This window comes from Penicillium psychrosexuale (assembly GCF_028828465.1).
Source record: "Penicillium psychrosexuale strain IBT 29551 chromosome Unknown utg000004l, whole genome shotgun sequence".
In the NCBI taxonomy this organism is placed as follows: domain Eukaryota; kingdom Fungi; phylum Ascomycota; class Eurotiomycetes; order Eurotiales; family Aspergillaceae; genus Penicillium; species Penicillium psychrosexuale.
Window position 1 is genome coordinate 1,422,958 of NW_026643189.1, and position 26,415 is coordinate 1,449,372.

Below are 26,415 nucleotides of genomic sequence, written 5' to 3' on the forward strand. Positions count from 1 at the left end.
ATGTTTCTTTAGGGCAAGGTTAGACGATTCTTATGATCCGGTCATCTTTTTATTTTTAGGTGTTTTCAGCTTCGGGACAATGGAATCTCGTTTTGTTTTTTCAATCATCTTTCTTTGAATCCAATGCCTATTAGTATTTTTTAGTTAAGAATCAGTGTCCAGCTTTATAAACCGAATTGACCGTAGAAGCATTCCACAGGCCAATTGCGCTCAATTGCCGTGGGTGATGACATTCCGCCTTCCCCCGCCAAATGCGGGACCGAGGGATTTCGCCCCTCGAGCCTCGAGCTCTGATTCCTAAACACTTGTGTCAAGCTCAATTCTTCCAATCTTCAGGAAACAACATCATCTTTCTCGGACGCCCCTCTCAACAAAAATGACTACCATCAAAGGCCCCGGCGCAGCCCAGACCCACGATGGTAAAACCGAACAACAGCCCTTGGAGAAACACCCCCAGCTAATACCGATTCCACCACAGGCTCCGGACTCCGCGTGGCGATCGTGCACGCCAGATGGAACACAGTGATCATTGACCAGCTGGTATCGGGAGCGAAGAAGAACTTGCTCGCTGCCGGCGTGCTGCCGGAGAACATCACAGTCCAGACAGTTCCTGGTAGCTACGAGCTGCCGCTTGCGGTGCAACGGTGAGTGCGGGGATGATATCTCACACATGACATTGTATACTGTATACGACTGCATACTTTATAGTATACTGTATACTATGCGCTGTAGTGCTGTGTGCTGTGTGCTTGCTGTATCTGCCCGTGATAGCGTTGACTAACACTACTTGACATCCAGCCTCTACGCCGCATCCCAGCTCCAGGCCAACTCCTCCTCCACGCAGGGCACCAGCGCCACGGACCTCCTGTCCTCGCCAACAGCCGAAGTATCCGGCTCGACCAACTTCGCCAGCCCGAAGAAACCCTTCGATGCGATCATCGCCATCGGCGTGCTCATCAAGGGCGCAACCATGCACTTCGAATACATCGCCGACGCCGTCAGCCAGGGACTCATGCGTGTGCAGCTTGATTCGGGTGTCCCTGTTATCTTTGGCTTGCTTACTGTTTTGACGGAGCAGCAGGGATTGGAGCGTGCTGGGCTTGGGAATGGTCATATGCATAACCATGGTGAGGACTGGGGAAGTGCGGCTGTGGAATTGGGTCTTAAGCGCAAGGAGTGGGCTGAGGGTAAGATTTTGTAGAGGTACTTTGGAAGAGAGGCTGGGGGCTACGATGGGACCCTCTGATATATTTGGTGTGGCTTTTTGGAACCTGAATAACATAACTTGGTCCGTTGTGGGAGATTGTTTTTGGAGTAAGAAAGGGAACATCTTTCACAGAACCATAATTCTTGGGGAGCATAATCTATTACATGTTTACTCTTCCATCTGTTCGCCTTGACCCTTGTCCTCCTCTTCTTCGTCATCCCCTTCCAAAGACCGCTTTGCTGCTTTCTCTGCTTCCTCGAGGAGCTCCTTGGGCACTTCCTCGTGGCGGCCCTTGGTCGGTCCGTCGACCGAGCTGATCCACGTCATCTCGAGCTCGAAGTCCTTGTCCTTGCTGTCCTCGTGGGAGACATAGATAATGCGGGCAGCTTCCTTCACGCCATCTAGCAAAGACAGATTGCCCGAGGTCAGGTCTAGTTTCTCGAGTTCGGCTTTGGCGGCCTGTCGTCCCTTTCCAGTAGCAGCACCGTAGTAGCCCTATAAATACTTGTCAGCATATTCAAACACCCACACAGCAAACAAGTCGCAACGTACCCAATACAGTCCACTAGGCTCGATCATGTATAGGCCAGGGCCTCCAGCCTTGGCACCCTCGATCTTTCCACCGGAGCCAGACTTGGGTCCATTGCCGACCTGTCCATCAACTGGAAGCTCCGCCTCGGTATCCCAGCCACCAACAATAGCAGTTACACCGAAGGGCCGTACACTGGAGTAAAGAGTGTAGGCCTGAACATACCCACCCAAGCGATTGGCCAGCGCAGCGGTCGGAATGGGACCTTTGTATGTGCCTCTCCAGGAGGAAGCTTCATCTCTAGCTCTGGAAACAAAGTGACGGCCGTCGGGGACGAGTCCAGCGGATACCTGTGGTAGAAAGAAGACAGATTAGCAACGGATACTTGAAGCCTTCCCTGGTAGCATGCTTTTGATAAAAACGTATTTCGTCGGGGAGAGGCGACAGGGAGAAAGGGAAGTAGGTCTCACAATTCCGACATGGCGATCGACTGTTGCGATTCTCTTGTTCGCGCCTGGCTTTAGGAGCTTGCTAGTGATGATCTTCTCCACTGCCAACACTACACCATCATTGCATCTGATGCCGATAGCGGTACCTCCGTTCTCAACTGCCTTGACGGCATATTCAACCTAGATGGTATGGTCAGCCGAAGCTGTTCCGTGGCTCATTCATGAGCTGGGTTGTGTTTGGTTACCTGGAAATTCCGGCCGTCTGGCGAGAACACCGAGTTGGAGAGATCGTAGCCTGTGCCGATTGACGTCTAAATAATCACTCTGTTAGCTTGATCGGGATACAGCATAGTACATTGTGTGGATCCGAAGCTGACTGACCATGATTTTGGTGAGGATGCGATGCGGTGAGGTTCAAGGACAATAGACGTCACCGTGGGTAGGCCGGGGGATCGAAAGAGGTAATCTGTATTGGACAGATAAGGGAGGAGAATGGCCGGTTTGGAGGGAGACTATGGATAGGTAGGGTGAGGTTGGAAGCTCTGGGGATGATAACGGAGGTTCCTAGGCTAAGCAGTGACGCTGTCGCGTCACGGGGTTGCCTGGCAGAGCTTCCAGTCACATGACCATGGGGTACCTAATTGGTACTTTGATTTGTATGTCTTCTCTACAAGTTTTTGGAGTACTACTTCAGTACCTTGTAGTATTGGATGTATTGGATGTATCATGGACACAGCGCGAACACACTGTGGGCATATATGGACCCATTATGGATCGATTACAGGCATAAAATGCAGTATAACATTTGAGCATCTCCTACTGGCCCTCGGACTGCAGCCCAACCGAGCAAGCACTTGGGCATCTTTGCCCCTCGATCTAAACAAAAGACACAAACTCTCTGAATCCTTTCTCGTATTCAGTTTTAGAGGGAAAAACTTCTGAATCGATTCTGCCATTTTCCCATTTTCCCATTCATTCGGATATCGTCGAGCTATACAGAAATCTACCCCTCCATGTCCTCCTCGATACTACATCAGTGCCCGCACTGCGGGCACGTCTCCGATATCTCAAATGCGCTCACAGCCTTCATCGAGAACCCTCACTGTAAACAGGTAGATGGTGCTCGCTCTTACATGTTATGCCAAGGAACCTGACCCAGGGGCATATATATATCTAGTGCGGCATGTCTGCTTCCGAAGGCGAGTCGAAAGTGCAAGACGAACTTTCAGCTCTGTTCGATAGACAAATGAGTATGACACAGCTGCAGCCCGCCCCTAGAGAAACTGTCGTACCACCTCAAGCGCCACAAATTGCATACAGCATTACCCAACACTACCACCACTCGGCCCACAGAGTCGCCCAGCACACAAACCAGCCCCAGCACACAAACCAGCCTTCAAGCGTTGATGTTCTGAGACATCACGGTCTTGATCCAAATGCCCTTACCCCGGACCAGCTTATGCTCTTCGAGAACGCCGAAGCGGAACAGAGAGAACGATTGATTCAAACATGGCGGCTCTACTCGCAGTTTGGGAATGAAGCCGCCACTGCCGGGGACTTTGCTATGCATGATTCTGCTATGGACCACAGTGAAGATGGGAATGCCTATGCTGATGCTGAACCCTACATGGTATCGGGCTACGGGAACGTTGCCAATCAAGCCTCTCATATCCCGAAAGAGCCTACCACTGGTGAATCATATGCTGGCTCAAAGGACCCGGTGTATCAAGGTCAGCAATGGTGGGAGTTGACAAAAGCCGGTCCGATGGAGTCGAACTATGGCGCATTTGAAGAGATGAGACGATATTACCCCAGCTGTGGTGTATACCACCATTAGTTCTGTTAAAATAGATCTATTGGAACGAATTTCTTTTGTAAGTATCATATTATTGTTATCCTTGCCTCTACATGCCCTAACTAGCATAAACACTTACCAATTAGCTATCCAATTACTCCCTCGGTCGAAGGGATATATACCAAATTTAGGTCACCCGAGTTAACCGGTACTTTTTGTCTTTTGGAATTCTGATTTGGAATGTTATTTGAGAGGAGATGGAATTATTTGGTTCTAGATACATATTTATTTGCGTAGTGATCCATCAACCCTCACAATTCAAGTGCTGATTTAATCAGAAACCAATGCCACCTGGGCATGACCAACGGTGAATATAAAGGAGTGTTCGCCATTGGCATTTCATAAACCAATCCATCTTAACTATGCCAATTGGCTTCCAAAAGCTCTCATACCGAAAAGTAATCGACGGTGTTGTGCATATCGATAATTGAAAAGAGAGCTATCGAGCAATCTCTATCGATGTTGCAGCACCACGGAATTCATTGTATAGGAGACACTGGGAAAAGTCAGTAATTGAATCCATGCACAGGATAGATGGAACTGTATCATACCTTTACTCCTCTTCCTCTTCCTCGAGGGCAGCCATGGCATAAGCGAGAGCGTCGGCGGTACGCTTGACCTCATCGACGGCATCGGCGGCACGCTTGGCCTTGTAGCAGCCCTGGCCAATGTGGCCACACCACTTCTGAAGGACAAGGGGCAGATTCTTGGCCATGGCCTCGGCGAGAGCATCGGCAGAGCGCTTGACATCGACGGAGGCATCGGTGGTCCGCTTGCAGCCCTGGCCGATGTGGCCACACCACTTGGGGAGAGTTGTTTGAGGAGTAGCGGCAGCCTGGACGGTGCCAGCGGCGAGAACCGCGATGACGACGGAGGTGAACTTCATCTTGATGGTTGAAGGAGAAACGGGGGTTTGAAATTGAAAGTTGGTTTGAGGAGCGAAAGACAGATACTGAGATAGCTCGATGATGGAGATGTCTGGAGAAAAGAAAGCAGAACGAGGAACAGCCAGGTTTATATATTCTTAAAGATCAGGATCATCGTTGGCTCAATAGTAGTCTCGTTATTGAGAAGAGCATGTTGGGCCGGAGTTCGGAGATTCCTTTACTCTGAATAGAGACACGGTCCTGAATAGAGCTCTTTGTCAAGGAACATTAACCCAAATAGAGGCACTGCTCGAGATCGGCACTGTTTGATCCACCGTGAATAGGGTTCTTATTGACAACCCTTAGCTTGCCTCCTCAATAAGGAACTCTGTCTCGTATAGAGGGTCCGGGGCAAGCCATAATTTGGAATGCTTTGACAAACAGATGGGCTGATAAGCCCAGTGGATTGAACTAGAGTATATTAGTTAAGATGGTAGATATGTTCTTTTGTTCGAGTTGACCACTTGACCTGAGGTATGTGATATTCGAGGACCAGAAGAGGATCTGAATAAGAATTGACCAAAGAAAGTTAGTTCCGGGGAATAAGTGAATAAGAATGCCAAGCTCATATGAGATTTCATTGTTTCATTGTAGCTGTAGTATGTCTAGTGTCGTGTAGGTAGTGTAGGTAGTGTAGGAGTGGACATACTGCCCAGCCCAAGTGATCCATTCAGATAAGATCGGGCCGGCGCTAACCACAAGTCGCTCGATGCCGAGCCCATCCGGAGCCTTTTCTCCCGTTTTCACGCTTCCCTTTTCCAACCCCCTCTCACTTCGATTCATACCTCACCCAATCTCTTTGTTTAAATATCCAATCACTCGAAAATGTTCTCCAGAACCGCACAGCCTGCACGGGTAAGTTCCTCCCTGGTTTTGCTTTTTCTCGGTTTCCGCGTTTCCGCGTTTCCGTGATCTCAGTCCTTTGCAAGGGAGTTAGTGGCAGCTTCGCTAACCTGTCTCTGCTCTCTATAGACTCTGCTCAGCAGTGCTTCCGCAGCTTCATCTGTCGGCCGCTCTGTTCCCGCCAGATGTACGCCCATTAAAATTCCCTGACGTGCATCAAAATCCATCCCCGCTAACCCATTTACCCAGCCTTCGCTAGTGTTCAGTCGGATATCTTCAAGCCCACCAAGTACGGTGGCAAGTACACCGTGACCCTCATCCCTGGTATGCTTCACATGTTTTGCGCCTTCTCCGCTGTCATGGCGCACGCTCTTGAACTAACACTCGACAAGGTGACGGTATCGGTGCTGAGGTTGCCGAATCAGTCAAAACCATCTTCAAGGCTGACAACGTTCCCATTGAGTGGGAGCAGGTCGACGTTAGCGGTGTCGATGCCGGTAACAAGCACTCCGAGGAGCTCTTCCGCGAGTCCCTGGCTTCCCTCAAGCGCAACAAGCTCGGCCTAAAGGGTATTCTCCACACTCCCATTGAGCGCTCGGGCCACCAGTCCTTCAACGTTGCCCTGCGTCAGGAGTTGGACATCTACGCCTCCATCTCTCTGATCAAGAACATCCCCGGTTACGAGACCCGCCACAAGAACGTCGACCTCTGCATCATCCGTGAGAACACCGAGGGTGAGTACTCCGGCCTCGAGCACCAGTCCGTCAACGGAGTTGTCGAGTCCTTGAAGATCATCACTCGCGCCAAGTCTGAGCGTATCGCCAAGTTCGCCTTCAGCTTCGCCCTTGCCAACAACCGCAAGAAGGTTACCTGCATCCACAAGGCCAACATCATGAAGTTGGCCGATGGTCTCTTCCGCAGCACATTCCACAAGGTCGCCGAGGACTACCCCACCCTGGAGGTGAACGACATGATTGTGGACAACGCTTCCATGCAGGCTGTGTCCCGTCCCCAGCAGTTCGACGTTTTGGTCATGCCCAACCTTTACGGTGGCATTCTGTCCAACGTTGGCGCTGCCCTCGTTGGTGGACCCGGTGTTGTCCCCGGTTGCAGCATGGGTCGTGACGTTGCTGTCTTCGAGCCCGGCTGCCGTCACGTCGGCCTTGACATCAAGGGCAAGGACCAGGCCAACCCCAGTGCCATGATCCTGTCCGGCTCCATGCTCCTGCGCCACCTCGGTCTCGATGACCACGCCAACCGCATTTCCAAGGCTGTCTACGATGTTATCGGTGAAGGGTGAGTGAACGCCAATACCGTTATGAAAAATGACAATGCTGACTTCCTTCTTTTAGCAACGTTATGACCCGCGACATGGGTGGTCGTGCTACCACTCACGAGTTCACCCGGGCTGTTTTGGACAAGATGGAGGCGGCTCTGTAAATTTTGGAACCCCCCTCACTCCAATATACCTACCGCTACGATTGAGGATGTTGCTTGCTGATTCTTGCATTGTGCTCTGCACACCGTGAATTGGTCGGTGTCGTCTTCACTTGATGTATTATCTTTCCTTTCAATTTAGCTCGACACGTTCCCTCGCAAGTTATAGCAATAGACTATTTTTCTTTTGTTCATAACGAGGACATTCATTGCATTATTAATTGGGTATAAACATCGTGAATCTTCTTCAATAGGCCAGTCTCATATCGTGGCCAGAAGGTAGAGAGCTCATCCTCCAAGCCTCCAACCCATTGCGAGGCCTCTAGCAGGCACCTCACGATCGACTAATTTAACCCGAGTCGAACTTGTAGGTACCCTATGGGCTTCCCGGCAAGACAATCCGAATAACGCCCAAAGGAATGCGCATACACAGACAGAATGGGTGAAAGCTATATACTTCGGGAGAATGACTTGAAGACTCCTTTCATCCGGGCTTTTTCTCCTTTTCTCCTTTTTTTCGTTTCTCTTTTTGATTGGATCCGACAAAGACGAACATCGGTGCCCGTAAACAAAGCAGTCCGATCAGAAAGCGATTCGTCGTTTGCGGCCGGTGTATTTCGAGCTAGCCTTGACGACCTTGCCCTTCTTCGCCATCTGCTCCTTTTTGTTCATAATCCAAGCCTTGTCTCCCTTCCTCGGAGGTCCACGGGCATTATTGATCTCCGTAGCCTTCCGCCGAGCATCCAAGATATTGACATCATCCATGCCATTCACAACCCCCGTAATATCACCGGGCAGACCGCCGCCACCAACAGTCAGAACCAGGTACAACTTGCTGCTCTTAGTCCCGGGGTCATCTTCAAGGATACCCGCACCAAAGCCAGCTTTGATTGCAGCCCCACTGATCATACTCCGCTGGACATCATTCTTCGGGTAGAACTGACACACCGCACGTCCACCCCGACGAAGACTAGCGTACAGACCTTCGAAGAAGCGTCGCAGTCGACCTTCAGCAGTGACATCGCTGGTTTCCGCATTGCACAGCCACTGGATCGCACTGATGCTGATTGCGGCGTCGAATGTGCCCGGCCGGAAGGGAACTCCCTGACCGATATCCGCGAGGAATAGATCGCCTTCTACTTCGCGTTGTAAAGCCACGTCCAACATGCTGGGTGAAATATCCATGCCGACCCATGTGTGCGGGCCGCCGTCTTCGGGCTCGACTTCGGAGAGCATTTCGCCGGAGAGTCCGGAGCCGCAGCCGAGATCGAGGATGAAGGATGGCGATTTTAGGTCGAGGAGTTCCAGTGCGCGACTGGTCATGCTGGCTTGGATGTTGCGAATTCGCGACGACTTTGTATACTTTCGAGATTCATTGTCATTGTAGAACAGGTCCGGAGGGCTGTAGTTTTCGAGATGCGATGTTAGTTTTTTTTCCTTCTTCATGATATATGCAGCAGAGTCATGCGGTCATACAGGGTATCTTCAGGGCGCGACATGGTGTGTGGTATTGAATGTGCAAGTTGCGTTGCGAGTTGAAGTTCAGAAATTCATTAAATTATTTTTGGTGGCGCTGCCTGAGGCATCCGTACCCCAAAACCGTCCACGTTTCTCCGATTGCATCTCGAATCTCTCTCTCTGGGGCTGATTGCCTCCCGCCTTACTTTTCAACACTATCACCGCTCGACAGCTTTGTATACACTGCGCGTCATGTGGATTTTACCGCTAGTCGGATATTTCGGGGTGGTTGTCGGGTTTGCGTTTCTCACCTTGGCTATAGGTATGGGACATGGAGTCCTGACATGAATGGGCAAAAGCTGACTTGGAAACTCCAGCTTCGGGACTCTACTATCTATCCGAGCTCGTGGAAGAACACACGGTTATCGCCCGCCGTCTGTTGACCCGTTTGATCTACGGCATCGTCGCGATACAAGTTCTGCTTATGATATTTGACCGTTTCCCCGTGTCACTATCTCTGCTCAGCATTGGTTCGCACATGGTCTACGCTAGCAATCTGCGCCGATTCCCCATCGTGAAACTATCCGATCCTCTTTTCCTTCTATCCTGCCTTCTAGTTGGTCTCAACCACTGGCTATGGTTCCGCCACTTCTCGAAGCCCTTGCCTCCGTCGAACAACTGGCGTCAACCGTATGGAGTCAATTACGATGAGATGCCCTCTTTCTCTGAAGTGGCCTCATACTTTGGGCTGTGCATTTGGCTTGTTCCATTCGCCCTGTTTGTTAGTTTGAGCGCGGGGGAAAACGTGTTGCCAAGCATGGGCTCCGAATACGTCACCGGGGAACATGCCAAACCCGCTGGACTCGGTCCCTCTGGTAGCAAGTCCAAGAACAAGGGAATGGCCAAGGCCTTGGTGGATGGTGTCCGAGATTGGACAAGGGAGACCGGTGAAGTCATGGGTCTCTGGAGAGGAGAAAGTACAAGACGATTCTGAGTGAGCGAGGCCACGGGAATTGATAATATATATAGATGTAATGAAATTTGTATTCCGCCATCGCGTCGTGTAAATTGTAATAACAAATTGGCAAAGTGCGCCAGCCTCCATATCGCGTAACTCTGGACCACCAAATTTCCAGATAAATAAAAGCAGATAATGATATATGGACATCGAGCCCTAATGGTAGCGCTGAAATATGGGGGAAAGAAATAAAAGGCGAATAATAAGGGGAAATATGAAGAAAAAGATGAAGTAGATAAAGAAGCAGAACAAAAAGAAGGGGTATAACGGTGAAAGTTGCTGGCCATGGCATGGGAACTCCCAGCTCCAAGATGGACAGCCGCATCTTGATTACCATTATCATTAAAACATTCCCTCGCGACTTTGATGTCTGAGATTGCCAAGTGGATTAAGTCATCATTGTGCAGTCGTGCAAGTCGTAATTTTTCCGAATAAGAGAGGCATGACCACTGGACATTCCAGAATCGGAAGGGCGTGGGGAAAAAAAAAGAAAGAAAAGGCCAGTGAGAAGCGAATGATAATTCACTTGCCCTGGTAGAAAGAAGGATCTTCATAGACAGTACAGATTAGTAAAGTCCGTGGGAATATTCTCGTGCTTGGGTCTTACCCTCCATAAAGAGCATTGAACTCTCCCGTCGCTTGGTCTTTGCCGAGCGAGTGTCTTCCGAGCTAGCCCCCAACATGCCATTCAAGGAAGAATACGAAGCGCCGGCACTCTGATGTTGATGGTGGTGGTATTGCTCATGTCTGGAAGACGTCGGTTGGTCATAGCTAGGTTGCATTGGAGTGAAACCAGTGTCGTGGTGTGTCCTGGGGCCATCGGAAGGACCGTTGCCATCACCAATGGGTCGGAACGAAGTCTGCTGGTACGAAGGTGTAGGGAGGTCTGAGAACATTTGATGACGTGGGGAACGAATATCATCGGGCGACAGAGTGTTTTCAACTGTCAGTTCCATAGCCGGCCTCGCAAAGCTCGAATCAGTATCGCCAAAGATACTGTCGTAGTCCGTGAGGAACATCGAGAAGACCGGTGCCGGAATATTGAGAGTTGGGGCAAAGACAATGCCCACGTTCCTGACCGTCATCTTGTTCACATCGGAATTGTTCACAATCTCGATCAAGAATTGCGATAGAGCTCGTAGCAATGCGAGATTGGGTCTAGGCAGCCTATGCACTAGAGAGTTGAAGGCAGCGACCTTCTTTTGACGGTCGTCAAGTTCTTTTCAATCAGGTTAGTAAAAAAAAAAAGAGAACACCAAATGTGTACATACCGAGAACGCGAAGGAAGTCCAAATGAAGCTCCCTAGTTAAGACTGTCGTCGGAAGCTCTCGAAGATATTGCTTGAAGAGAGAAGCCACAGCATGAATGTCGTAATACTGATCTCCAGACACGAAATCAACATCACCTTCAGTGTTGAAACGTTCTTTCAACGCTTTAATCACCACATTGGAACCGCTCAGACGGAAGATACCTTCCTCCAAGGCAGCTTCCTTGGCATGGAGATATTCAATGCAGCGATAAACCACTGCCGGCAGCCCTGCATCAATGCCTGGCAGTCCGCAATCTTGCACGGCCTCTGCCAAGGGTATACCAAATACAGGTCTAACAGGACCCGTCCTCTCAGCATTGTGGCCTGATGTATCGCCGCTGGCGTGGTTGGCAAGGTCGAAAGAAGACCTGGACCGGAAACCCCAGATACTACGTTTCTTCTCTTTCGTCGATGTCTTTGCTTTGTTGCCCCAAGCCTCCAGGTCTTGAATGACCGTGCCGTTTGTGGGCCTAGATATCAATCTGGGAGACTGCATTGTTTGGTCGGGAGACATCGTCGTGTCCTTGAATTCTGTCGACAACGTCGTCGGGATTCGTGGGGACCGGGGAGCTTGCTCAACACTGGAACCAATAGTCGGAGGATCAGCTGGCACTGCATCCTCAAAGCTGAAACCCTGCACAGAGCCTCCTAGATCCTGGTCGGGACTATCAACTCGACCAGATCTCTTGCTTCCGTTGAATATTTTAGACTTGGTCTCGGATCCGGAGAGTAGTTGCTTTTGCTGCACGTGGGATTCATCTTGAGACTGAGGCTGACTCTTGGAAGATACGCTGCCACGTCCCTCATTTTCGGAAGAAGCATTCTCAACATATTCCATGAGAGCATCAACCCACGTATCACGCTCCTCGTCGCTCTCGGCGCAGAGAACATGCCGAACAAGTGCCGAAGAATCCTTCTTCTTTGGTTCCAATACCAGAAAGGCATGGCGATACTGGTTATCAGAATCATCCTCGGCCCCAGGAGATGGAACATTCTCGTTGGGTTTTGGCGATTGCTTGCCGATCTGGGCATGATGAAGTTTAATAGTACCCATGTGCGGACCACCGGGAGATTCGTAGTATCTCAGATCAGGTCCATCGAGAACGAAATATCTCGCTTTCCAGCCACCGAAGTTCTTGCCTCGTTTGGTCAAGTAACCTTCCTTTTGAGGCTTTCCGTCTGGTCCACGTGGCATGTCGGGCCTTGTCTGGGCGAGACCTTTCAGCAAACTTGTCTCGTCGTCTCGAGGTTCTATGGCATCACTTGTCAAAAATTGGCAGATAGCTAGCGCGGCATTCTCGTCCATTGGCGTGTCCAACAGTCTGTCAAAGTACGCATTCAGTGCGGCACGTCTCAGGTCAACCTTAGCAGGGGAGTGTCCGCTGAAAATGCTCCTATCCGGTAATTTTCCGGGGAACGGAGAAGATTGTCGGACTTTTTGATCCAGCTGTGGTAAAGCACCGATGACCTTTTCAACTCGCCATAGCTCTGACATTTCTGACCGCAGGATCACACTGAGAGTAAAAACAGGCTCCTCGTCCAGGGGCCTCGACGCCATGTAACTATTCCGGGAAGGTCGAAGCCGCGACGAAGATACCCTGACTTGAACCAGAGGAAGGGCATTCGGAGGTAAAAGCAGGCCCCGGTATTCATCAGACATCAAACCTCGGTAGATTTGATTGTCGGGGAAATTTGCAGATCTCGGGCTGTCAATCATGATTGTGGGATCAATTAATGGAATAGGGCCACGTCCGGAAGGGATGGGAGCAAAGCCCGTGGGATGATTAGCCATTCTTGGCGAGAGCGGCAATCCCTGGGCCTGATACCCGGCTGCCATGGAAGTGGAAAAGTCTCGTGGCATGCGCGGCATGGGAGAATTAACGGGTCGATCTTCTGGCCTCGGGCTCAAGGGCAGTCCAGGGCTCAAGGGCATAGCAGCGATAGAGCGCCCATTGACGGACGAAGAAGGAGGGGGCCGAGAGCCCAAAAGTGACCCCAGTGAGTTAGAATCACCCACATTTGGCGGTGATTTCGTAGAATGCTCCCTGGGGACTGTTCTCGGGCTACATGTTGCTGTATCCCGGGAGCTCTGAGAGGATGCTGTCTGAGGCGGTTCCACAGAGCCGGTAGACCCAGACATATCCTTCTCCAGCGCAGCTTCGCGGTCCTGATCATCCTGCTCTCTCGTCTTTCTCCGTCCACGACCCGCACTCGGAAGGCCATTTACATCCTGGGAATCGCCGTAATCGGAACCGGAATCGGAATCGGAAGCTGAAGATGCCCTGTCATTGTCTGCTTGTCGTAGATTCAGAGGCGCAGGCGGTGGTTTGCGATTTGGGTACGGAATCCTGTTATTTCCGTCTCCTACCGGAGACGGGATATCGGCGGCATAGACTGGGCTTCTGGTGTGTTCGAAGCCCTCCCGCCGAGAGGATTCAGAAGCTAGGACAATCGATGGTTGGTCAGGTTTGCGAGACACATTCTCTTTGTCACTGCTCGGTGCAGTCACAGACGCCGAGGGCTCGGCAACGGGCAATGGCGGAGCGTCTTGTATATCTTTAAGCTTCTTCCGATATTTCTCCTTCTCTTGAAAAGCACGCTCTAGATCCTTGTTAAGGCCGAGGATTAAAGTCCTTTGTTTGTCCACTAATTTCCAAAGTTGCGCGTTCTGAGAGGCCGCTTGGTGTTTCTCTTTCAAGAGGTGCACGATCACAGCCTCGGCAGATCCAGCGGCATTGATGAGATTGTTTATGTCGGCTGAACTCAGAGCATTGACATCAAAGGCCGATCTCTGAGAGCTGGAGGACAGGGACGAGATAGCAGAATCGATTGACGAGGTGCGAGGCATGATGCGATTGGGTGTGCGATCACCCGGCATCGAGTGTACAGAGCTGACGGAGGAAGAGCCAGATCGATCTGGTTCTGGCGCACGGGTTGATTTCGGCGTATTGGTTTCGCCAGGTCGACCGCTAGTATTCCCCGAATCCATTTCTGGTGATTGCGACGGGCTTTGACCAGTACTGGAGGGTGGCGCAGTGTATGGTGCATTGGCTACGCGAGTGATTGGCGACCAATTCTGGGCGGAAGAAGGGTTGGATTTCGGAGATAGGGGACTGTCGGATGATGTAGATCCGCCGACACGGTGCGACTGGGGGAGGGAACTTGTATGCAACGGGGAGGGTGTGATATTTCGGGAACCAGGAGTAGGACCGGGGCGTTGATCAGATCGAGCTAAATAATCTCGCGGAATGAGACCGTTATTGACTGAGAAACCGGACCGATTATTAGATGAAGTTGGCGGGCTTTCATTATTCTCCCGCGGGATTTGCGACATGGCTGTCAGAGTCGAGACTCATCAGAGGGGTCACGTTCGGGGGGCGACACGAGGCGAAGGCCCAAAGGGCGAAAGCGCGGAACCCCGGAAGCTGAAGCTTAAGCGCCAGGGAGCAAAACAGGGGGTATTGTTAACCGATCAACTGATTGGAAAGAAAGCAACGATATGAACACTCCCTTTGTGGCACAGAGAATGAGAGTTGAAAGGGTGAGAGAGCTTAAGTGCAGTGTGGGGGGGGGGAGAAAAGGGGGTATCAAGCCAATAAGAATAATAACAAAAAATTAGATAAATACTAAGGAGACGATCATGAGAGAATCGCAGTCCTTCTGAAGAGGAAAAGAGAAGAAGAAGCGAGGAAGATGATCTGAGATGTCTTTGGTATGCAGAATCCCTTTCTGTCGGGGTTACCTAAGGTAGTAAGAATAACTATCACGAGTAACTATATAACTACTCCGAAACTGTTTTTCTTTCCAGTCACTTTGAATCATTCTTTTCTTTTATATATTACAGTGTATCGTTTATAATGGCCTTTTACAAACACCATAGAATGAGAAAATAATAGTTATATGAACTGTTGTAGTACGAAGCCGTCCTAGCACTCGGAGCAACTGCGGTGGAACCGAGTGACATGAAAGTGACCGAAAGCTATTGGAAGTTGGTGATGGAAATATTTTGAATGTCCAGGGCAATGCCTGGACATCGTCTCACAGTGGACTAGTTTGAGTTCGGTTTCAGACTTGGCTTGAGATGGTTTCTATCTAGAAAAATGACCTAGACTCCTGTAAATGCGACCGCAATGACTATATAGTACAGACCAAATCAAAAAGAAAGAGAAAAACGCCGGTCGAAGGTGGTACAGAATGATACAATTAGGCGATGTTGCCAGCCATGCCCATGAAAATAGCCTGGGCGGCCAGCTGAAGGGACCAGAACCCGACTTTCTTGAACCGCCTTTTCCGGGCTTGATCATCCACGACATCTCGCGCAAATGCGTCGTAGGTCTGCAGAATTTATCAGTAATGATCGGGGGAGGAAAAGAGAAAGGGTACTCACTGCAGCTGACAGGTCATCCATCAGGCCACTGTCAAAGACGGTCCAGCTGCCATCAAAATCTCCAACGCGCTTGACTAAGCGGCAATTGATGGGAATAAAAGTGCGTTTGGAGTTGATATAGGCAACAATAGGACGAATCAGTGCATTGTTGATGTAAGACAGGTCACGGGTGAAGATGGGTACGACAGCTCGAACGTTGTTGAGGTGCACGCGCATATCCATGGCGATGAAACGTCGATCTTCAGTCTCGGAATTTGTACTGGAAGACGAAGATAGAGGTTCCGGATAACGATTGGTGGTGACTGTGGTTTCTAGCCGATCATAGAAATCAACCATCACCTTGGCCAAGCTCTCATCATTTTCTGCAGGTAACATGATATCGGCCACAATATCTACTGTCCCTTCGTGAATCCAAGAGAAGGGACCCTGAACACCGCGATTGAGGTGGTCGACATTGAGTCCATCAACTCGAATCCGATTATGTTTCTTCCACGGGCTTGGCTTGCCGTCTTCTTCTTCTTCTTCGCTATCCTGCCGGAGGCCCGTGAACCCATGGGTTTGACGAGCGTGGATTGTGAACAAGGAGTTGTCATAGGACCCAGACATCATGTTGGCAGAGAGGAAATCGTAGAAGAGCCATTGCTTCCGCAATTGAGGGAGGTCGCACGAGAAGATGCTCACGGAGAAGGGCCGGAAGTTGTCCGGTTGGTAAATGGTGACAAGCAGATCATGCATCTTGAAAGAGTCAATCTCAAAGTCACCAGGAAGGTGCTCATGTCGGTAGGATTTAGGATCCAAGTCCTCCTCCGGCCAGTAAACGTGGCGGCGGTCAACAACACCTCGTATACCTTTCACCTCAACATCATGAAGTGGGCCCTTTCCATTGAGCCATTTGGTAAATGATAATGTCACGTTGACCGTCTCAATCGACAGATCAAATTGTGTGTAGTTGGTATCTTCCTCTTCATCAGATACTACCTGAAAATCTTCTAATCCAGTATCACCTCGAGCTGCGGCTGCAGCCGCCGCAGACTTCGGAGATCCCTTACTGACATGGCCTGTGCCTTGGCCTGGTCGCTTCGACACAAAGACATTCTTGAAGGTGATGACGCCATTTTTCCACTTGGGCACGATTGCAGATTCAAAGACAACTTTGACTCCAGAAGACTTGGTAAGATAGTTACCCACCCACCCCGCCAATGTTTCTATTCAAGCACATTAGTATCCAGACCTTATTGCGGCATAAAGTGGATGGATGTACCTTGAGCAAAGACTGTGTTGATCGCAAGGATCAGGAGCGAGAAGAAAGTGGTAGTCCCCACGACAACCCAGACGATGTGACCCAGCAAAACCCACGAGAATAAGGCAGTTATCTCATCCATATTGTAAGGACGAACACTTCTTATAGAAAACCATTTGAATCGTACTTTGAGGCGTGACCAGAACCCAGTTGCTGCAGCTAAAAGCTCCTCCTTGGTTGGCCGATGTAGCTGAGGCATATGTGGTAAGCGATCCATTAAGTGGCGATTAGTCGTTGTTGGTTGTTGAGTATCTTTGGGTGGGCTGACTTGTGAATGTGCGGTGGATGTATCTTTGCCGGATTGGCCGGGTTTTTGGGAATGGTCATTTTCGTTGCGTTCATGAGTGTCTTGCGAAGCTGCTTTCCCGCGTCGACGGTCATTCGAGGTGTGTAAAGTTCGCTTCCAGACATGCTGGGCGGCGATTTTCGGAGAGGAGATGATGCATGCTGCGGTATTGTCCGCAGCAGTTGAGGTAGGTGAGACGCCGAGGACCAAGAAGCCACCGGAAGCGAATCTTTTGAACCGCGTGGGTTTTGTTGGGAGCGTCGAGATGCGTCGTGAGTGGCTTGAAAGGGACGAATCGAGGAATGATCTTGAGGCGTAAGCATCGGAGGCCGATACGCGATTTATTCGTATGCGACCAAGAAATGGATTTGCTGTATCCCAGATATGGGCATAGAGCCGGCGTCCCAGATTGGCAGACATGTTTGTCTTTACATACTGGACATGAATGAGAAACTTGACACGAAAATATGACAGGCACACTGTATCATGAACAGCAGTTGACTTGTTGACAAGAAGCTTGAAAGCTTGCAAGAGTTGCGAGGAGCCCGAATGAAATCATCGGAGTTTGTCTTGTTTGCAGCAAAAAATTCCCTTCCGCCCACACTTCATTTTTCCGTGAGGGGGGAACTGATTAAATTTTACGATAACAGATTTTATGAGGAAAAAAACTTGATTCCTTAAGCAACACAATGTCGGCACCTACAGCTATTCGCCAGCCAGAGCAGGCCCTAGAGTTTCAGCCAGAGACTGTCTCTCATGGTGAGTACTCGATCCGATCTGCAAATATTATTTTCAAGGCTGACAATCAATAGATCAGGATGATGAAGTTCTGATCGATGTACAAGCCGTGGACGAGGGCGCTCCGATTAACCCCGTCGCCGAGTCTGCGGAGGACACCGAAATGCGCATCGATGAGGAAGGTCGCCCTGTCTTCACCCCGGCCAAGGACGTCGCCGCCGCATATCGGATCGAGACACGAAAGGTGCCTGTCCCACCGCACCGTATGACCCCGCTCAAAGCGAGCTGGGCCAAGATCTGCCCTCCTATCGTCGAGCACCTCAAGTTGCAAGTGCGAATGAACATCAAGACCCGATCAGTAGAATTGAGAACCTCCAAGTTTACCACCGATGTGGGAGCTCTGCAAAAAGGTGCTGATTTCGTCAAGGCCTTCACTCTTGGCTTCGATCTCGACGATGCGATTGCCCTTCTCCGACTTGATGATCTGTACATCCAGACTTTCGAGATCAAGGATGTGAAGACTTTGAACGGAGAACATCTCGGTCGTGCCATCGGACGTATTGCAGGCAAGGACGGAAAGACCAAGTTTGCAATCGAAAATGCCAGCCGGACACGAGTGGTACTTGCAGACCAGAAGATTCACATTCTCGGTGGATTCAAGAACATTCACATTGCCCGAGAGGCAATTGTCAGCTTGATTCTGGGTAGCCCTCCGGTAAGACTTGATCATATAAATCTTCAAAGGAATTCTTCTAACACAAAATAGGGCAAGGTTTATGGCAACCTTCGGACCGTCGCCTCGCGAATGAAGGAACGCTTCTGATTCCACGACTCATTTATCTCATCTGGCATGGTGTGGGCGTTCAAGGTGCATCAGGTTTAAGCTGTCTTCTTTTTCTGATCTTAGAGGCTTGACGACGTTTAACGTAAATATATCAATCAATTCATGGAAATTTCATTCATCTCAATTATGTTTATGATCATTGATCAAAAATGAGCCCCACGCCCAATAAGAAGGCCACGATCTACCATGTCCTACACTCTAATCCTGCTTCAGGGCGTGGAACACCTCCTCGATTCCCTCCCGGGTAACAATCACAATTTGCAAACCATCGCCAACCTCGATATGTCTCTCCACGGCACTTGTAAAGGCATCCTGTACAAGCTTCTTGGCCGTGTCCTTATCCAGAGGCTCGGCCTTTTTGGCCACAAGGGCATGTCCTTCTCCGCTTCCTGGGATGTATTGGTTCTTGGAGTTGACTTGGTTGTCCAGGAAAGGCATGATCAAGCTGGATGCCGCACCGGCAGCCCGACACTGTTCCCGCTCGTAAGAACCCACCGGGTCGTAGCTGTACAAAGCTCCCACGCCTTCCTCATCCAGACCAGCCAGAATAGCATGTACGTAGTACGGGAAGAACCGCTTCTCGTAGAGGATAGTCGACAATCGCTGTGCACATGCTCCCACTGACATGGTTTTCCCATGTTGGTACTTGTACATCTTCACCACGGTGTCCAGCTTTTCCTTGAGAGCGTTTCCATCTGCGGCGAAACCAACAACAGAAAGAATGATACTAGCTCCCTCGCCGGTCTCATCATCACCGCCAATCTTGAAGACTTTGGGTACCATGCGAGAGTTGATATTGTAGCCTGATGTGGAACGAGTGTCGCCAGCGAGGATAGCGTAATCAGCACCTGTGATGCCGAGGGTGGAGCCGCCATTATCGGTGTAACTAGTGTAACTGTTAGCCAGTTTTCCTGCACAGTGATCGAGTTGTTCCTTACGGGTAGAACGAGTGTTGTTTGACATTAGCGGATGTTGGCTCAGAGAAGGAGTATCCGATAGTCCCAGACTGGTTACCCATGAGCGACGTCATTTTCGGGGATATGGAGCTTGATCGGGAGGAAATATCAGAACGGCAGCTTTATAAAAAAGACTAAAGGGTTGGATGTAGAGGATTCTGGAGATTGGGCGTTCTGGAGGATGGAGAGCAAAGAAGCTGGGTGTCTGACGCGATGCGGTAGCTGCCTTCTATTGATTAGGTAAGGAATATCCAAGCTCCCCGAGAGCCCTGGAGGGCTGTCTCTCGATACTTACGGCGCCTCATTTATTTCTGCATGTTAAGTTTGACATACTCTCGTTCGAAAGATAAACTTGTCCATATCTCTGGATCTTACCACAGTGTTATCCTGATCTCCTTCGGTCTCAACGCTTATACCTAGGACGAATTGCGACGTGATGCTTGGTCTTGGTGACTATGAGAGCAACAGTGAGGATGAGGTAGAACAGAATGGTCCTTCACCCAATTCTCAGGTATCTTCAGCTCCGAAACAACGGCATTGGAGAGTTGCTGATTTGAAGCAACAGCGTAACAAGGATATTCCACCTACAACCTTACAAGCTAGCCAGGACGAAGGTAACATGCCTCTTAATTCTTCGGGACTAGCTCCGACGATTGGCGCTGACGATTTATTCAGATCATAAACCGTCCAACCAACAATCAAAAGAGGCACGCTTTTACATAGCCACCGATTCTGTCCCAGAAGGACCGGTCCTTGGCCCCGCTTCTATCGACATGGCGCCCCTCTCGGAGAACAAGCATTCGACAAGTGGACGCTCATCTCCCTTTTCGGCTTCACGTGGACTCGTTCAAGACCTTACTCTCCCCCCGGTTCCCAATCTAGACATTCCACCATCACCTCCTGGGTCTCCTAACCCAGCCGCGAACGCGAAATTCGAGCATTTCCTCGCGCTCAAAAAACAAGGCGTACACTTCAACTCAAAATTGGCCAGCTCGTCGTCGCTTAAGAATCCAAGCTTGCTGAAGAAAATGATGGAACATGCCGGGATCGATGAGCAATCGCAATATGACACATCGTTGCCAACCGACTTGTGGAATCCCTCCAATCTACCGAAATGGGGTTTCAAGGAGGAACTCTTGAGAACCCAGCAAAATTTCCGTAAACAATCAGAGGAGAAAAAGGCATCGGGCCAGCGAAGCTCGGTTGATTTTGTCACTGGATCTGCCTGAAGATTCATTCAGCGGCAACCGGACCAAGAATACCAACCCTACAGTATGCCAGATCTACCATGGTCTCGGGTGCATCAGATCTTTCCGGAAATTTGAGCACTAGAGATTATGACCTCAAACGGCGGCTCCAGCACATAACTTGATTGCTTCGAATATTCGGTAGCGCGGTATTTGCCTGCCGGGCATGGGAACTTCCGTTTTGGTATCCTACGATTCAAGAAGGAGGGCTCTTCTATCTTCGACCTTCAAGATTATGTGCCCATCTTGGAGAAACATACTGGTGGTCGATCCACTGACTCCAGAAAGAGGATCAACGATACCCTCTCAATTGACATAGCGCACACTTAGACTCGTGTACATTATCATACTTGTGGATCATACATTGCAACAATGATGCTTGTTTCAACATCCTCCGCCGCCGCCACCACCACTGGATGCCTTCTGTTTGCGCTTCGCCTTCTCATACAAACTTAAACAAGAAACCAACACCATTCGATCAAAGTCTTCTCCGTATTCCACTCTGATTTGCAGTTTCCCACCTCTGCCCAGTTTCGCACCTGAAAATACGGCCAGAACATGCTCGGTGTGCTCATCCACGAGCTTATAGTTCCGGGCGGTCCATTTAGACGGTGCTGAATCCTCAACGCCAACGGTGCGTGTACGCTTCCACAGGAATGACCGTCTCCCGCTCTGAGTTTGGTCAGATGTCATTTCGAACCGGTATTTTGGTTTGTGGATGAGTTCCTTGGTCATATCCTCCCACTGGACGGCGTTCACATCGTCGGGGTTTCCAATGCCTATTTTGTAACCACCAGACGACTTCCGGAATTTGGAGACGGCCACAATTGGGGCCTGGCTGCTGGTACCAGCATGGAGAGTAAGGTCAGGCTTGTTGAGAGTGAACACAGATACTTCGCCGTAGAACAGAGGCTGATCATCCGCCGAGTTGATGTCGTAGTGCCTGTGGAAGAGCCTGTTGGTGATATTATACACGCGTGAAGGGCCATTGTCAATGGCAGGGGCAGGGGCCGTTGATCCAGCACGACTTGAATCGGGAGAAGACATTAGATTTAGAAATAAAATTCTGGATATCAATTATTTTAAATATTGTCAAATGGAGGGAGGTCACATCTTTTATACGAGCTTTATACGTTTTACCAGAGAAGGCGGGATTGACCCTTTGGAAGCGAATACGAGCACCAAATCGGGATGGACAGAAGCACATGTATAGACATTGGAAGTGAGTTTATTATAGCCAATTGTTTGCTTTCATTTTTCTTGAAGATTTGTATTAAAGGATATGACTACTAAACTAGTATAACAGCTGTAGTTATAGTCTACATCCTCCTGGTGAACGCGGAGCTTAGTCAGCCGAGTTCTCCGTCAGCTCGACTGCCTAAGGTAACTAGCTCCCCATCTACGGAGTATCGTCATCATTCTACCGTGCTATCCATCTGTTGTCTTCCCTCCTTGTCTGCAAAATCCTCCCTTTCGAGCACCGTTGAAACTGTCATTTATCTCCATTCATCATGAACCACTCACCTGAAGCTTGGGGTCGCGTAGGTGGCACAACTTTCCCAGTCCTTGCTCTGTTGCTAACTATCCGTCCAGCCCAGGAACGATGTCTACGGTGCCTACGATCACTCATATTTGCAGACCACAGGTCCCAAGGCCCATACCTCATCCCCTGCAGTGACGGGAACGTCAGTGGTGGGTGTCAAGTTTAATGGCGGAGTCGTTATAGCTACCGACAACCTAGGTATGCCGTTCCATTGTCACGTTCCGTTTCCTTCGCATTCCCATCTGACGTGATATGATTTGTGAAAATATAGCTTCCTACGGATCCCTGGCTCGTTTCTCCGATGTGAAGCGTCTGCGTACTTTCGGCGATAAGGCAATGGTTGGCTTTGGCGGTGACGTTTCCGACATGCAATACATCGACCGTCTCCTCGACTCCATGGATATCAAGGAGAATTACTCGCCTCACGGCAACATGCTCAACGCCAAGAACCTGCACACGTACCTTGCGAAGGTTTTCTACAAACGACGCTCTGAGTTCAACCCGCTTTGGAACCATGTGCTTGTCGCAGGCTTCGATGCGGAGGGAGAGCCCTTCCTTAGTTCGGCAGATTTGCTCGGGACGACATTCTCTGCTCCTCATCTCGCTACAGGATTTGGTGCTCATCTTGCGGTCCCGATCCTGCGCCGCAAGTTCCCTGAGGGTACCCCCTCGAACAAGTCAGCAAGGAAGACGCCGTTGATGCCTTGAAGGAGTGCTTGAAGGTTCTGTTCTACCGCGATGCACGAAGTACCGACAAGTACTCGATAGCCGTAATCACGAAGGATGGGATTGATCTGAAGGAGGATGAGCAGATTCAGGGTCAGAGCTGGGCCTTTGCCGAGAGAATCAGGGGATACGGCGCCCAGACTGCTTAGATCCTAATTTACGTTTTTCTTTTACATGTAATGCACACGGGACTACGGATGCAGAGATAATTTTGGGTCTAAATAACCACAATGATCAATTGCAATGACTGAGATGTGCAGGTAGTTATATACAACTTGAACCAGTACCAACTATATCATTGGTCTACTGCAAGTTCAAGAGAGATAAATTTAGAGCTTGGCCTTAGGCTTGTCAAAGACCACGCGGTTGACACAGGATCCGACGCCCTCCAGCGAAACCTCGACATTATCGCCGTCCTTCAGCCACAAAGCAGGCTTGCGACCCATGCCCACGCCTTGGGGTCTGTAAAGCAGTCAGTCTATCAAATTCAAATCATTTGCTTGCTCATCAGGGTAACTCACGTTCCAGTGAAGATGAGATCTCCAGGCAAGAGTGTAGTTCCCTGAGACAGGAAAGCTATCGTCTTAGCGACGCCGAAGATCATATCCTTAGTGGAGGAAGACTGGACAGTCTTTCCATTCAACTTGGTCGAGATAGCCAAGTTGTTCGGATCGGCAATCAGACTGGAAGAAACGATGCCAGGACCAAACGGAGCCCAGCCATCGAAGCCCTTACCCAGTCCCCACTGGCCACCACCCCGCTTGATCTGCCAATCGCGGTGGGAGACATCGTTACCGACAGCATATCCCAAGACGTAGTCTAGGGCCTTGCTCTCGGAGACATTATTAGCCTCTTTGCCGATAACGACGACCAGTTCACACTCGTAATCCAGGCCCTCGCCCTCCTGGGCCAGCTGGGGCACGGGGATATCGTCTACGGGCCCGGAAACCGAAGTAACGGGCTTGTAGAACAGCACTGGATACTTGGGGATAGGCATGTTCGCCTCCTTGGCGTGCTGCTCATAGTTGAGACCCAGGCATCGGACTGTGCCGATATCCTTACGGGCCAGGGGTGCGAGGGGCATGCGCACCTCTGCCACCTGGTCGGTGATCCGGTACTGGCCAAAGATGTCGCCCTGGATGACTCTGGCCTTGGTGGCTTTGGCGATATCGCTCACTCCGGATGGGAGGATAGCATCGCCGTAGTAGATTTGGCCATCCTTGGCCAGGAAGCGGATGAGGTGCTATTAGGAAATCAGCATTTGATGCAGTAATTGATTTAATGTATATTTTTATTCTAAGATACTCACAGTAAAGGTAGACATTGGGGAGTATGGAATATATGGGGAAGTTGGAAGTTCGAGGGGAGACGGTGACGAAGTGATAGTAATCCGCCATTCGGCCGGGAAAGGCCTCTCTTGTCAGCGGGAAACATGTCCAGCTCCACCCAATGATTTCCACGCCTTTTCCCTCTTCATATAATAATCGAGATTCGCAATGGCTCGGTTCTCCGGTCTCCAGAGGGACGTCCTGTCTCTATACCGCAAATGCCTACGGGAGATCCGGAATAAGCCTGAGGTGGGTTTATCATCATCTCGTCCACGTCACTTCAGCTGATAACCTATTCTATTGTAGGACTCCAGGATCAATTTCAGGAACTATGCCCGGTAAGGCTCTGTCAATTGCCTATCTGCCTATCTGCCTATCTCCCTGTCATTTCCTTTCCTTTTTCTCTCCCCAAACGGGCATTCCCCTAGATATGTGCAATCCGGCTGATACGGGAATACAGGGCTGAGTTCCAAAAATATATGGCGGTGAATAAGAAGGACTTTAATACCGTGGAATATCTCTTGCGCAAAGGTCATCGACAGCTCGAGTTATATGCTACCCCGGGAATCCGCAATATCCGATGAGCGGATGGGGCCAACCCCAGAATCTTGGTTCCTCGGGGTGCCTACACGCTAGCTTTGTATGTTTCGTCTTTCAGCCTCATATATTTACCAGTTTACTCATTGGAATAGACTTGGAGATCTCCAGCATCGTTGGTTCCAGGCCGAATTCCTGCGAACATGTTGAACATTAACATGTTGCGCGAAAGGCAATATGTCTGATATGGTCGAGGCCTTGCTTTGGAAGCATTTTGTATAATAGTATGTCATAGTATATCATAGAATGATCAGTCATTAAAGCTTTGTCATGTTCTACCTACATAATTAGTTTGGTTAACTATGTCGTATGTACGACATATATTCGATGACTACTCCGTACCGGTACTATCAGCCCTTGGAAGTTTCGAGTAATTACCAATCACACATTATTCATGCTGTCTAAAATATTCATTTATCAGATTATTAGAGTAGTAGTATTCAGCATATAATGTAACGGAATACATAGAATCAAGTGGTTGTTTCTCGAAGTTGGTGGAAGTTGCTGGCGGCCGGTCGAATGTGCCATCCGTTTCTGGACGATTCCGGAAGTATAGCAACCACCATCAACTATAACGAAGCAGAACATATAAAATAGCAGATATTCCAGGACAATTAGAACAGAACACAATATTCAAGACAATCTCTCAGATCATCTATCATCATTCTTCCAATCTTCAATCCAAGAATCCCAAACTCATCTACAATGGCCTTCTTCACTACTCAATCCGGCCTTGGGCCCCTCTTCGTCCTCAATGAGCACGAGCTTGCCAACCAACTCAAGTCTCCCCAATGTTGCAAGTCCAACCAGTGCACCAAGTCAAGCCAATGCACCAAGCCCAACCAATGCACCAAGTCAAGCCAATGCACCAAGCCCAACCAATGCACCAAGATCCAACAGTGCACCAAAATCCAAACACCCACCTCCTTCATGCCCGCCTTTGACGTGCGCGAGTTGACGCACGCCTACCGCCTAGACGGCGAACTGCCAGGCGTGGACCAGAGCAACATCGAGATCGAATTCACCGATCCCCACACACTCGTGATCAAGGGCCACACCGACCGCGAGTACATCAGTGACGACACCAACAACGGCTCAGCCTCAGCCAGCTCCAGCCGCAGCTCGTCAGCCGCAGGCTGGCACCAAGCCACCGTCGAAGACGAGGACGCAGCGTCGACTACTAGCTCCGCCGACACCGCTGCTTCCAGCAATGCGGTTTCCCACGCTGCCAAGGACGACCAGCCGCACTTCTGGGCGAAGGAGAGGTCGATCGGTGACTTCCAGCGCACTTTCAGCTTCACCGCGCGCGTCGATCAGGATGCTGTTCGCGCTAGTTTGAAGAACGGGGTCTTGTCGGTTATTGTGCCGAAGGAGGCTGCGCCTACGCCGAAGAAGATTCGCATTCTCTGATTTGGAATCGGATTCGGTGTT

The 26,415-nt window shown here is 50.0% G+C and overlaps 17 protein-coding genes across 17 annotated transcripts; 9 read left to right on the top strand and 8 right to left on the bottom strand.

Annotated features, from left to right (window-relative positions):
* Window positions 1-376: 376 nt before the first annotated feature.
* N7518_006344 (lumazine synthase RIB4) lies at window positions 377-1,201 on the top strand (the record flags this gene model as incomplete). Its single annotated transcript, XM_057187271.1, has 3 exons — window positions 377-419; window positions 479-644; window positions 799-1,201. 3 exons carry the CDS (start codon window positions 377-379, stop codon window positions 1,199-1,201), a joined length of 612 nt encoding a protein of 203 aa, XP_057038974.1.
* Window positions 1,202-1,375: 174 nt separating this feature from the next.
* On the bottom strand, window positions 1,376-2,569 carry N7518_006345 (proteasome core particle subunit alpha 7; the record flags this gene model as incomplete). The annotated part of the gene is made up of 5 exons (XM_057187272.1): window positions 1,376-1,702; window positions 1,760-2,086; window positions 2,207-2,365; window positions 2,431-2,496; window positions 2,567-2,569. The coding sequence occupies 5 exons, from the start codon at window positions 2,567-2,569 to the stop codon at window positions 1,376-1,378; spliced, it is 882 nt and encodes a 293-aa protein (XP_057038975.1).
* Window positions 2,570-3,198: 629 nt separating this feature from the next.
* On the top strand, window positions 3,199-4,022 carry N7518_006346 (uncharacterized protein; the record flags this gene model as incomplete). Its single annotated transcript, XM_057187273.1, has 2 exons — window positions 3,199-3,297; window positions 3,363-4,022. The coding sequence occupies 2 exons, from the start codon at window positions 3,199-3,201 to the stop codon at window positions 4,020-4,022; spliced, it is 759 nt and encodes a 252-aa protein (XP_057038976.1).
* Window positions 4,023-4,593: 571 nt separating this feature from the next.
* On the bottom strand, window positions 4,594-4,926 carry N7518_006347 (mating alpha-pheromone PpgA; the record flags this gene model as incomplete). The annotated part of the gene is made up of 1 exon (XM_057187274.1): window positions 4,594-4,926. The coding sequence occupies one exon, from the start codon at window positions 4,924-4,926 to the stop codon at window positions 4,594-4,596; it is 333 nt and encodes a 110-aa protein (XP_057038977.1).
* Window positions 4,927-5,791: 865 nt separating this feature from the next.
* Window positions 5,792-7,249, top strand: N7518_006348 (isocitrate dehydrogenase (NAD(+)) IDH1; the record flags this gene model as incomplete). Its single annotated transcript, XM_057187275.1, has 5 exons — window positions 5,792-5,821; window positions 5,939-5,996; window positions 6,059-6,133; window positions 6,202-7,105; window positions 7,162-7,249. The coding sequence occupies 5 exons, from the start codon at window positions 5,792-5,794 to the stop codon at window positions 7,247-7,249; spliced, it is 1,155 nt and encodes a 384-aa protein (XP_057038978.1).
* Window positions 7,250-7,828: 579 nt separating this feature from the next.
* On the bottom strand, window positions 7,829-8,745 carry N7518_006349 (18S rRNA methyltransferase BUD23; the record flags this gene model as incomplete). Its single annotated transcript, XM_057187276.1, has 2 exons — window positions 7,829-8,648; window positions 8,723-8,745. The coding sequence occupies 2 exons, from the start codon at window positions 8,743-8,745 to the stop codon at window positions 7,829-7,831; spliced, it is 843 nt and encodes a 280-aa protein (XP_057038979.1).
* Window positions 8,746-8,956: 211 nt separating this feature from the next.
* N7518_006350 (uncharacterized protein) lies at window positions 8,957-9,698 on the top strand (the record flags this gene model as incomplete). Its single annotated transcript, XM_057187277.1, has 2 exons — window positions 8,957-9,026; window positions 9,082-9,698. 2 exons carry the CDS (start codon window positions 8,957-8,959, stop codon window positions 9,696-9,698), a joined length of 687 nt encoding a protein of 228 aa, XP_057038980.1.
* Window positions 9,699-10,244: 546 nt separating this feature from the next.
* N7518_006351 (GTPase-activating protein BEM3) lies at window positions 10,245-14,366 on the bottom strand (the record flags this gene model as incomplete). The annotated part of the gene is made up of 3 exons (XM_057187278.1): window positions 10,245-10,270; window positions 10,330-10,941; window positions 10,994-14,366. The coding sequence occupies 3 exons, from the start codon at window positions 14,364-14,366 to the stop codon at window positions 10,245-10,247; spliced, it is 4,011 nt and encodes a 1,336-aa protein (XP_057038981.1).
* Window positions 14,367-15,235: 869 nt separating this feature from the next.
* Window positions 15,236-17,425, bottom strand: N7518_006352 (mitochondrial distribution and morphology protein; the record flags this gene model as incomplete). The annotated part of the gene is made up of 3 exons (XM_057187279.1): window positions 15,236-15,367; window positions 15,420-16,624; window positions 16,681-17,425. The coding sequence occupies 3 exons, from the start codon at window positions 17,423-17,425 to the stop codon at window positions 15,236-15,238; spliced, it is 2,082 nt and encodes a 693-aa protein (XP_057038982.1).
* Window positions 17,426-17,694: 269 nt separating this feature from the next.
* N7518_006353 (pre-rRNA-processing protein PNO1) lies at window positions 17,695-18,620 on the top strand (the record flags this gene model as incomplete). Its single annotated transcript, XM_057187280.1, has 3 exons — window positions 17,695-17,764; window positions 17,818-18,458; window positions 18,510-18,620. 3 exons carry the CDS (start codon window positions 17,695-17,697, stop codon window positions 18,564-18,566), a joined length of 768 nt encoding a protein of 255 aa, XP_057038983.1. The 3' UTR covers window positions 18,567-18,620.
* Window positions 18,621-18,785: 165 nt separating this feature from the next.
* prs3 (proteasome core particle subunit beta 6) lies at window positions 18,786-19,675 on the bottom strand (the record flags this gene model as incomplete). Its single annotated transcript, XM_057187281.1, has 2 exons — window positions 19,526-19,675; window positions 18,786-19,473 (listed from the first exon to the last, which is right to left on the bottom strand). The coding sequence occupies exons 1-2, from the start codon at window positions 19,615-19,617 to the stop codon at window positions 18,786-18,788; spliced, it is 780 nt and encodes a 259-aa protein (XP_057038984.1). The 5' UTR covers window positions 19,618-19,675.
* Window positions 19,676-19,979: 304 nt separating this feature from the next.
* On the top strand, window positions 19,980-20,772 carry N7518_006355 (HCNGP domain-containing protein; the record flags this gene model as incomplete). Its single annotated transcript, XM_057187282.1, has 2 exons — window positions 19,980-20,157; window positions 20,219-20,772. The coding sequence occupies 2 exons, from the start codon at window positions 19,980-19,982 to the stop codon at window positions 20,770-20,772; spliced, it is 732 nt and encodes a 243-aa protein (XP_057038985.1).
* Window positions 20,773-21,174: 402 nt separating this feature from the next.
* On the bottom strand, window positions 21,175-21,837 carry N7518_006356 (uncharacterized protein; the record flags this gene model as incomplete). Its single annotated transcript, XM_057187283.1, has 1 exon — window positions 21,175-21,837. One exon carries the CDS (start codon window positions 21,835-21,837, stop codon window positions 21,175-21,177), a length of 663 nt encoding a protein of 220 aa, XP_057038986.1.
* Window positions 21,838-22,301: 464 nt separating this feature from the next.
* pre4 (proteasome core particle subunit beta 7) lies at window positions 22,302-23,041 on the top strand (the record flags this gene model as incomplete). The annotated part of the gene is made up of 3 exons (XM_057187284.1): window positions 22,302-22,331; window positions 22,384-22,531; window positions 22,605-23,041. The coding sequence occupies 3 exons, from the start codon at window positions 22,302-22,304 to the stop codon at window positions 23,039-23,041; spliced, it is 615 nt and encodes a 204-aa protein (XP_057038987.1).
* A 347-nt stretch (window positions 23,042-23,388) lies between these two features.
* On the bottom strand, window positions 23,389-24,383 carry N7518_006358 (fumarylacetoacetate hydrolase family protein; the record flags this gene model as incomplete). Its single annotated transcript, XM_057187285.1, has 3 exons — window positions 23,389-23,521; window positions 23,581-24,302; window positions 24,369-24,383. 3 exons carry the CDS (start codon window positions 24,381-24,383, stop codon window positions 23,389-23,391), a joined length of 870 nt encoding a protein of 289 aa, XP_057038988.1.
* Window positions 24,384-24,555: 172 nt separating this feature from the next.
* N7518_006359 (succinate dehydrogenase assembly factor 1) lies at window positions 24,556-24,971 on the top strand (the record flags this gene model as incomplete). The annotated part of the gene is made up of 3 exons (XM_057187286.1): window positions 24,556-24,636; window positions 24,694-24,725; window positions 24,848-24,971. 3 exons carry the CDS (start codon window positions 24,556-24,558, stop codon window positions 24,969-24,971), a joined length of 237 nt encoding a protein of 78 aa, XP_057038989.1.
* A 718-nt stretch (window positions 24,972-25,689) lies between these two features.
* On the top strand, window positions 25,690-26,394 carry N7518_006360 (Hsp20/alpha crystallin family protein; the record flags this gene model as incomplete). The annotated part of the gene is made up of 1 exon (XM_057187287.1): window positions 25,690-26,394. The coding sequence occupies one exon, from the start codon at window positions 25,690-25,692 to the stop codon at window positions 26,392-26,394; it is 705 nt and encodes a 234-aa protein (XP_057038990.1).
* Window positions 26,395-26,415: the final 21 nt, after the last annotated feature.